The sequence below is a fragment of the Pteropus alecto genome, unplaced genomic scaffold (assembly GCF_000325575.1).
Source record: "Pteropus alecto unplaced genomic scaffold, ASM32557v1 scaffold22, whole genome shotgun sequence".
Lineage (NCBI taxonomy): Eukaryota > Metazoa > Chordata > Mammalia > Chiroptera > Pteropodidae > Pteropus > Pteropus alecto.
In genome coordinates this window covers 15,570,647-15,581,772 of record NW_006434839.1, presented here as the reverse complement: position 1 = coordinate 15,581,772, position 11,126 = coordinate 15,570,647, and the positions used below count along the sequence as shown (strand labels likewise).

Below are 11,126 nucleotides of genomic sequence, written 5' to 3'. Positions count from 1 at the left end.
GATTAGACTACAATAGAATGAAGAGGTATAAAAAATGAGAAAAGGCATAAAAAATGGTAAAGCCTTTAAACAACTAAAAATAAGAAAGGGGGAAAGACATTAGGTTTAGAAAAGAAAATGGTCTAGGGGCAGTTTATAGGAGGAACAACTTTATTATGTTCATGGCCAGAGGGGGAATAATCGATACTAAGAAATGTTAAAAATACAGGAGGGCGTGGGACTGTTGGAGACAGGCCCCTGGTTGCGTGGGAGAGGGTTGGGTCAAGGATACTGATCATTAGCTGGTAGAATGCTGGTAAATGAACAAGGCGGGCTGGAGGGGCTCTTCTTCCCTATCATTTATTTACCCTAGGCTGTTGCAATATTTCATCCTGGAAACTTCACGTTCAGCTACTTGAATTCAGCCTTCATGCCCCCACCAGTATAATGTTTCTGTATTTAAATCCATTATTGTCATTTAAAATCTTTCAATGGCTCTGTAACTAAAGAGGAGTCACAGAAGCTTTCACTGCCTACCATCCCTATACCCCTTTTTTCGGAAAATGATTCTAGACTGCTCTTTCTTTTTGAAATAATTAGTGCTCATTCCATCCTCTGCAAGTGAATTCTAGCCTTTTCTACTGGATGATTAGATTAGAGATCAGTGCCTGGTGAGAATTAAGTCATTAGCCATAAGGGAGCTCAGCCTTTTCTGAGATAGTTTGGTACAAAATCCTATTCTGAAAGGGAGCATCCTATATTGAATGGTGGTAATACCAATTATATCGGGATCTCTCTCTTAAGAAGGGTAATTAAATGGAGACTAAATGAAGAGAGTGGCAGCCACTCTATGTTGAACAGTATTATGACCCCCTAAGGCAATTATACATCCCAGCCTCCACAGTACTGGAACCTACTATGTCAGTATGCCCAAGAAAGAGATGCTGACCCATCACTATTTTACGATCTTTGCAATAAACCCTCATTTCTGGGGTTTTACCACCAATCTTAAAGTGCCAAGCTGAGATGGACTTTGAACTGGCATAATATACATGTCCTACTTTATGTTTTAATGTTCTACCCTGGTGAAAATAGGATCTGTGGTTTGAGAAATACTGTATACCCCTCCACTTGAAGGATTCTCAAATAATATTAGTATATTAAATGATCCCAAAAGACCTACAGCAAAGAAACTGTTTAACTTAGTTCAGTCCAGCTTTTCCCAAACTTTTTTGACCACAGAACCACTTTTCTTTTTTAATAACAACTATTAACACCTCACTAAACACACTTTGGAAAAACTAGAATAAAGGATAAGATCTCAAATCACTTGCGGAGTGCAGATTAAATGTGGCAGACTGACCACAAGCATGTATCTTCTCTTCCACTTGAAACTCCACTAAAAAGCCTTTAAAAACATAAAGCTACTCACCCCCTCCCTTCCCCCTAAAAATAGACAGAATAAGAAATAACTCAAAAACATAAGAAATCTGAATTCATTTCAAGAAGCTTGACTTAGCCTATAAGGGAAGTTACAATGCAAAGTGCCTAGAGAAGAGAAGCTCCAGTCAGAGGTGAGGCACACTCGACCACAGAGCCTCTAAATGGCTCACACCTGAGGGAGCCAGGTGCTGAAGAAGGCAGGGCTGAGGCACAGGGCAGAACACAGTGGGTTAAAAGTCTGTATGCAAAACTGTTGGACCCCAAGTCCTTCACCCCACCCCATGCAGTCAAGAACCTATACCCATACATACAATTCCTTTTCAAATTGAACAGCAGAGAGTCTGGACTCAGAAACACAGGTATAATAAAGAACAAATTTATCTAGAAGCTGACATAGAAAGATAAAAGTGAAAGTTGGCACCTGAAGGCTGGAGTCCCTCAATTTCTCCCCTATCCACATAGAAGACAGGCACGTGCCACCTTAGACAGGAGGCTGGAGAGCTATTCTGACCAAAAAATGAATGGCCCAGTGGATCCCCTTTAAAAGGGTGGGAGTCCGCTGAGCATTATTATCCCCACAGTGAAGCCAGCAGCTGGAAACATTGCTTAATGCAAATAGTTTCTAAGTAACATTTTAGTGCCATATTCTTAAATGAAAACTCTAAGTTTAAGAGCAATGGATAGAAAAAATACCTGTGAGTTAAGATCAAAATAGATTCTAAGACCCAAGGTGCATGTCTAAACAGAGCAGGGCAGGAACTAAGTTTGTAATCAATCAGACTGATGAAGGACATTCAAATAGTATCAAGAATTCAGTGATTTGAATATTCAGTCGCTTAGGAAACTGAGTTTAAGACAGGAGAGTTAGTCTCTGGGGAACTGCATAGGCATGTGATATAAAACCAACCATTTAACATTAAATTGGATAATTATTGGTCCTTATAATCAACCTCTCCACCTCAGAGCAGAATTTGTTCCCAGATCTGGGAACTGAGCTTTGTCTAGGGACAGGAGTTAAAGGGGTTCAGCTTCCAGAGTAAGAACCGTTAGCGATTTGAAGGTAGGGTGGGAGACTGCAATATTGCAAATCTGGGAACACCAAGAACAAAAATATAAAAACAGAAAAACCCTCATTCCTAAAGAAAACTTTAGTCTTGCCCTCTAATCCTCAGCATCTTTGACCCATTCAGAAGTTGGACTCTCTTCAATCAAAACATAGCTTATTTCATGTGGCCATAATTAAATATTTGGGGGGTAGATGAAAGAATTTCTTATTATCTTTAAAAATTGCATGATTTCCCAAAGTGGGATTATGAATTATAAGGACTGGTTTCTAGCTATTGTTCATCACTTTATTTTTATTCCATTTCTGTGACTTCTTAGCCTACTTTTTCAGCTGGTCATAAATTTGTGACAGGCTCTTGGATTGAATGTCCTGTCTGCAGAATGACTATTCCAAATAAAAAGTACTTCAAATAGGATACATTTATCTTGAAAGACTACATTAGCACATTTTGCCCGGTTAATCTTATGTTTTCCAACCTTAGAAAGCCACTACCATCATTCTTTTTCAGATCCCACCCATGATTGTGAAACACACTTGTAATCAGAACATCCCCTCTAATCCGGTCTAGAAAGATTTTGGAACATTTGCGCCACTGAAAATTGTTTTCTATTTTGTTCTGTGGATCTGGAACCACATCAGAAGTTCCTTGGGTGTTATTCAGGTCAGGTTCAGTTTTAGGAAAGGTATTTGCTTGTAATCTGCCTGACACTTTTCCAACTTACCGAGCTTTCCCCGTTTGTACTGGCTTTTAGAAAATTCAAAGTTATCGCAGTGCAGCAATTAATTGACATTGTATTATGCTCCTTCTGATGAAGATTTATATAAAATCAATTTTGAATGTTGAAGATATATGCACTTAATAGAAAAAGATATAGCCTCAGTTTTGTTGTGTAATTTATAATGGATTTTCACTTGTTCGAGAAGTCTTACAAATAGCCATTGGCTAACACCGGTCAAGTTGAATTGTGGCCATTTGTATGCCTTCTAAAATGTCTGTGTGCCCAAGTCCTTAATTATGTAGAAAAGTGGAAACAACTACAATAAAACTGGGAGATTTTTTAGCCTACAGGAAACCTATAAAAAATAAAGTTACTTCTTCATTTCAAAGCACAGAATTTAATTTTTGTTACACTGAGTCACAGAAAAATTCGATCATGTGCATATCCCATAATATGTTATAATTATAGAACTTGATTCCAGCTCCAAAATTACTTTCTAAGTTTCTATAACTAATATGTCAAAAATATATTACTGTTTTGAAACACTGTAATCTTTACACATAACTTAATCTAAATTTGAACATTGCTGTGAGAAAAATAATTTTTATTATATTTATACTTGTGATTATGGAACAATGCTGATGTAACAGGTTAGGACCAATTTCCTTCACTATCTCTTTTCAATTTTAAATATAATTTGACACAGCAAAATCACAAAAAGAAAATAAACAATAACAAAAACCTAAAGACGAGGGGTTACTTTGGATTATTGTAAAGTGGCAAAAAAAAATTGTCGTTTAACACTCACGTTTAAAGTAATATAAACATTTGGCAAATCACATCTGTATGTATTATTCATCATATGTAGTGGTTTCTTATTCTTGACGTGGCTCTTTGTGGTGAAGTCATACAAACCCAGATTTAGAGAAGCATTTGGAAGTGTCATCCTATTAGAATTTGTCTCTGATTAAGGTGACCACGATATGCAAACATCTAGGGTCTTTTGTTCCTGGTTCAAGACCTGAATCATTGACTGATGTCCTAATTGTTCATTTAAGTTGTTTACTGTTGTTGTTGTTGTTGTTGTTGTTATGCCCTGGATGTAAACTAACATTTGTATTACTAACAGCACTCTTTCAAAGCTACATTCCAGTTGACACTTTAGTTGGATTTTAATAATCCTAAATCGTCCTCTGATTTTGGGAAGGACCCAAACGGGCACACTTCCACACATGAGATCAAAGGAAAGGAGCGATTAGCTTTTTATTGTACATCTTTCACTCACATAACATTTCCAAGACTTAAAATTGTAGCTAATGCCTTTTCCTCCACTTTAGAGCCTGTAAGAGTAGGTAAAACAAGGTAATATTGTGAAACTCAGAGACAGCAGTTTGACAGCAATCCTGGATACTGAATTTTACAAATAAGTTCAAAGAAATAATAGTTGTGTGAACAGATTATCATGCCCACCATAAATTAGCACTAAGTCTTTTTAATGTACTAAGGAACTATTCATTACATGGAAACAACATGGTGCCTGACCTTGGGAGCTAGTCTCAGACAATGTCTTTGAAGTCATTTCATTCTTGTTCTTACTTCAAGTATCCTAGACATGTATCTTTATATAGCCCCCTTGAGGATAGGGATCATATCTGAATTACTCCATGTGTTTTCTAACGCAGAAAACTCTGGAGATTGAAAGATGGATATTATATGAAAAAATTATCAAATTTTAATTTTATAAGATATGACATCATTTTGAATCTCTTCTGTTTTTCTATCATAAAAGGATTACGTGAATTCTTGCTAACTAAAAAAATTTTTAAATTAGTATATACAATAAAAACAAAAAAATCTTGCCTTTATACTATGTACACCTCCTAATTCTCACTCCCTTCTTCACTGGAGGCTCTATTAACAGTTTGGTACATAGCTCCATTTTAAACACACACTCCTGATTTTAATCTCATGCAATTGAAACTATAAGGCTGTCAACATTTATGATCACTGGATTTGTAGAACATTGGGCTTTATTTAGAGCTACGTTGTTTCTCCATAAACAATTTTAGGGAACAATAGCAGTTTATAAAATGCATTTTAATCTACAGTACGAACATTCCTATTCTTTTCTCTCAGTATTGAATTCTGCTTATAGGTGACTTATGCAACCAACTAACTGAGTCTACGGGTGGTTGATGGTAGTCCCCCTCATGGCTACTTTTATTCCTTCCCAGATGGTCTTGGTTATTTTCTTACATTTACTCTTAAAGATGTATTTAGAATTCCTTTGTCAAGATCCCCCCAAATCCTGCTGTGATCATAATTGGAGTAGCACTTGAATTAACTTGGAAGGATTTGACATGGTACGTCTTTCCATTTGTTTATGTTTTCTTTTATGTCTCATTAAACTTTTGCTGTATGCTTTACCTGCATCATTGTTGAACTTAATGAAGTTGTTTTAGTGTTGTAATGAGATCTTTTCTCTGATATATTTCTTATGAATTATTGATAAAATTTAGAAAAGCTATATAATTTTTCAATATTAGCTTTATGGTATCTCATTATTTTCCAGTAAATTCCTTTGAGTTTTCAAGGTAAACAATCATATAGCTACAAATAATTCTTTGGTAATTTCCTATAACAAAGCATTTCATAATATTAAAACTTGCATTCCTGAAATAAATTCTGTGTGCTAGTGGTACTGCGCATAATGTTGCTGAACTTTTTAAAGGCTCCTGGATTGAATTTACAGTAGCACTTTGGGAAGATTTTTTACATCTATGTTTTAACAAATCAAAATTGAAATCATTTTTTTTTTCTATAGGTTTGTCAGCTTTCAGAATTCAGCATCAGGATGATGCTGGCTTAAAAAGGGAATTTGGAAATTTACCTCTGATTATTTCCTATAGAATAGTTTTTAAAGGAAACCAACTAAATTAAGTGTTGTTGGGCCAATCTCCAGCATAGACATGTAGGAAGGAGTCAACCTTGAAATCATAAAGGGAGCATTGGCACTGTAGGAGGCATTAAGCTGGCCCTCAGAAGCTGAGGAAGACCCCATCATCCCATTTTTCTTTGTCAGAGATCACCTTGGTGATTTCAAAATAGAAATATATCATCAACCTTTCCATTGTGATCTGACAAAATTTTGACATTACTTCTTGGTGAAAGCCCTCTGCTTCAGCAAATACATTGGAAATATTTATTTTTATTTATCCCTTTTATAAATGACATTCAAGATTGCTGTACACATCCACACTAGCATTACCCAAGATTTGTAATGCAACCTTAAAATCACACAAAACGTTAAAATAACTTTTAAAGTAGTATAACCTTTTACATCGGGAATGCTTTTTCTATTTTACATGTAATTAGCATGCAGATCAAAAGGCAATTGCAAAAGCCAGAACTTAAGATAAAATTATATAAACAAAATTAACCTCATTTTGGCTTTGGAGCACTGGAATAATATTTTTTCAGGGTTGAATGTAATATTTATGCTTAAGTGTTTCCTTAAATAAACTTTAAAAATGTTCACAAATCTTGCCTTCGCTGAGTACAGACCTCCCCACAAATGGACGAAACCTTCAAGAAAACATTGGTGCACCTCCCGCACTATCATATTTAAAGTTAGAGTATAACCAGAGGTGAAAGGAGCTACATACAACAGAAACTTACAACTTTGGGACCTGGAATATTAATCAGTGGTTAACTGCAAACTGAGCTCTAAATTATGATCCATAGGGATTCCTTACCACAAACCGCTGATTTCACTGGACTTCTTACGAATCACTTCAGCTGAGGAACTGATCATGAAAAGCCAAGCTTCCCATAGCTACAGACAAACACTTCATTTCTTTGAGGTTACCAGGGTATAATTGGTTTTAAAACGCATTACAATTACATTTTTTCTTCAAAATGGGAATAGCTTGAACATTTTTATGATTATGAAGTAATGCACATTTATTTTACTAAATTTAAAAAGTCAAGACCAAAAATTACAAAGAATACATTTTAAATCATCTATAATTCCTCTGCCCAAAGATCACTACTGTTAACATTTTGGTGTGGATCATTACAGAATTTGTATTTTTAAAAAATCTTCTAAAAAGTTTCATGCTCACTTGCAATATAACTAAAAATACTTATCTTCAAAATAGATATGATTTTTTTCAAATATTATTTATTTTTGGAACTGTTTTTACTGCATTCTCTTGTATGGGATTGAAAAAATGTGTCAATCATTATAAAACACTCAAAAGAGTAAAAAAAATTCATGTTAATCATAAATTTAATTTTATTTTAAATAACTTTAGCTACCTCAGCTGTTAATACAATAAAAGCAAAAAGAACAGGCTGCCTTTTTTCCAGATTTAATCAGAAAATTGTATCTACAGTAATCGACAGAACTCACTTCTTGTCCTTTACCCATCTCATCAAAAATTACTGCATTTTCCCCAAACTGTATTTCTTGGATTCCTCTGTGAATATACTCATTTCATCCTCATTCCTGGAGGCATCTTGGTTTAAATCCATCTTTATAAAAAGGAGAAGGGGTACATATGTTAACATATGTTAACTATTGTCGTCTTCATTAGTCATCAAAAATAACTAATTCATGTGTGCATATCGACGAAAACTAATATCTTACAATTGCATTAATATGATGGTATTCATATTTATTATTCATTTGTAAAGACATCCAAAATATCTTTGCCAATATTGCCTCTCCTCCCTACTTCTCAACCCTCCCTCACAATCCCTGCCTTGGTCTCCAGCTTTGTACTTTCTGACCGTTGGTGCTAACAACCAATGGATAGGATTTCTTAGTGAAATCCTATAATTGTCAGCTTTATTCATTAACCCAATGAATAAAGCTGACAATTATAGGATTTCACTAAGACAACATTTATAAACTGGACAAATAGTAAATATCACCTCTCATATATATGTGTGTTGATATTCATAAAATATATATAAATGGAATCACAAAGAAACTGAGAATATATGTTGCCTCTGAAGAGAGAATTGAATGACTGGAGGTGGGGAGCAGAGATGGGGAAAAAAATCTTTTATGATATACATTTTATGTTTTATAAATGTTTATAATACCACCTATTCAGTAAAATTTCAATATAAAAGTATATCTACATATGTACAAACATGTATCAAGTTATTAGCTTAATAAGGCTTAGGCTGCTCCTTCAGACTGCATAACTTACTAAGTGCCCAGAGAAATGAAACCACCAACTATAACAATGTCAGCTTATGGCTGTGCGATGGAAAAACAGTTTCACTCTGAAAATAGTTTTAATTGTCATTCCATCAAACATAGAGTACTATGTTTGAATCAGTGATTCAGCAAAGGCACCTCAGTGTCTTCTCTATTTGTTAGCATCTGGCCTGAATACGGACACACACACACACACACACACACACACACACACACACAGAGCAGTGTGGTAGCTAAACCATCTGAGACTATTCCTTAACTGCAGTGGAAACAGCTACCCTGAGGTAAGAAAAGTGGCAGAAATTCTCATTTCAACCTAGATCTTTTCTAAAATATAAGATACTCTGATTCTTGGTTACGGAAATCATATGTATGCCCTTTGGGCATTGTAAGTGTGATAGACATACTGTTCAAGTTTGTGAGTTAGTTTTACCACTCTACGCAGGGCTTGAATGTCCTTGATTTTGGTTCACTGCTCTTTTTGTTCTTGATTTGCAGGTAGTGAAATCAAAGTTAACCAAAGACTATCACTTTATTAAAATAAAACAATCAAGAAATCATATTGTGGGAAAATATTTCGGCAATCAAAGCAAACTACGACAACGACAACAAGACTCTGTAATAAATTACCAATCACCATATCATGTCAGAGGTCCAATTAATCAGGTTTGCTCTGAAATCCTCCTCAGCAGGATGTGTGCAAATAGAGGAACCATGTCAGACTCCCTGCAAGAGGATTGAATTTGGAACTAAAGACAAGCCATTCGCCTGCATGATCGTCTAAGAACCAAATCCTGTGCATCACATGTATTTTGATTGACCACACGCACTTGTGTTCACCGGCACACACTTACACACTAATACACACAGAGCTAAAAAAAAAAGTAAGACACTTTTTTCCCACAGCTTTATAAAGTCAAGATATGCACTTGAAAATCAGTTGGTTTCAAGGTGAAAGAGCTAAGAAAAGGTTACTTGAAATATAATCATAAACTAGAACCACCATGGGCCAGGTATTGCATTGTGATAATAAAGAGAAATATAGACACTTGAATTATGTGAGAAAAAGGATAATGCTCTTGAGTATTGTGTTATCTTCTCTTTCAGTATATTAATGCTGAAAAGGGTATAAAAGTAGTACATTCCACTTGTAAATAAGGATTGCACTTGTGTCCTTGACAATGAGAAAACATGGCGTTTATGATGGCTTTGGCTTTGTGAATCTAATGCTAATGAAAAACATTTCTTTGTGTAGTTTCCAAATTTTATAACTGAAAGGAAAAGAACGGGAATGCCTCACAAGAGAACTCAAATAGATTCTATGAGAGAGATAAGAAGTGTCACATTTTAAAGTTGAAACACCAATGTATCTAATTTCGCACTCTTTGTACTTTTCATAAACATTCCCTCCTATCCTGTCTGTGAACTTGGATAGGTAACTGCAGTTGCAGTTGATTAAATATGTAATTTTAAAGTGAGAAACAAAATATAGTTCCTTATGTATTACTTTATTATGTTTCATTGATGATATTACTTAAGAAAAATTTGGTTTGCCATTAGAACCCTATGTAATGTAAGAGTACAATTACGTTTTATGTAAATATTTTGCAAAGGATTAGGCATTCTCAAGTGCATAGGTGTTTATTTCCATAAAGCATTTGTATATGTCTACATATGCTTCTATATTACTAGTAACTATATTTTTGTTTCCCTGAACAACTGTATCTAATCCAAATTTAGAGTAGGCATATTATTTTTTTTATTAAAACTGTGATATACATATAAAACATCTAATTCTAGTATTGATAACTTCCTCTTCTATATTTTAATTTCAAAATAATAAATATCTTATTTTACAAATGCTTTGTTGTGAGACAACATCTCACAGTTACAATGGTTTTTAAAGAATTATTTTTCTTTTGGGAAAAAAAAGGACTGAGAGGGTTAATTCAATACATGGCTGAAATTACCAAATATACAAATACCTCAATGTTATTACCTTATAAAAAAATATTTTAATTGCTCGGTTCCTTAGTATGAATGTCTTCCTTTAAATACTCTATTTTTATATATATTTTTATATGAAAATAAACATGAATTTATATTTAACTGTCTTAAATTATATTTAAGCACAAATATCACTTGATATAAACAATACATATCTGCATCTGATAGATGATAGATTTTTTTTTAAATGGCACAGAATTAAACTTTAAAATGAAAGGTTTTTCTAATATCTGCAGCTATGTGCAAGCACCACTTTTAGGTTTTCAATCATTTTTAATGGAATAAAATGTTCCAATGCATGCAGCCTCTTCATCAAGTTTTAATGTATTACATACTCTGTAACAGAATTATGGTCAGTATATATTTCTTGTAATTTACTGTCAACCTAAGTGTAATAACTGACTGAGGTTTGTCTGGCATTTACCTCTTCACCACTGAAGTAATAATGGATTTTTATTACACAATTGTGATGATGCTATTAATAAATACCTTACTAGTAATAGTCTGTGTTCAGAGAGTATCTTTTATTTTTCTTTACTGGAGGTATATAATCATACAAACAGTGACCAGTTGGAAAGGATATTATCATGTAGATTTGACTATTGGAGTGTGGTTTAATAAGATAACTATAGTCCAACCCTGATATTCTCTAAATTTTTATCAGATTAACTCCCTGCTG

The 11,126-nt window shown here is 34.2% G+C and overlaps 1 protein-coding gene across 1 annotated transcript in view; it reads left to right on the top strand.

Moving 5' to 3' along the window:
- CPED1 (cadherin like and PC-esterase domain containing 1) overlaps positions 1–9,181 on the top strand; it is a 251,847-nt gene extending 242,666 nt beyond the window's left edge. Inside the window, exon 22 of the mRNA XM_006910573.2 lies at positions 8,939–9,181. Coding sequence (XP_006910635.1) covers positions 8,939–9,181 — 243 coding nt within the window. The remainder of the gene's footprint in view (positions 1–8,938) is intronic.
- The last annotated feature ends 1,945 nt before the right edge of the window (positions 9,182–11,126 follow it).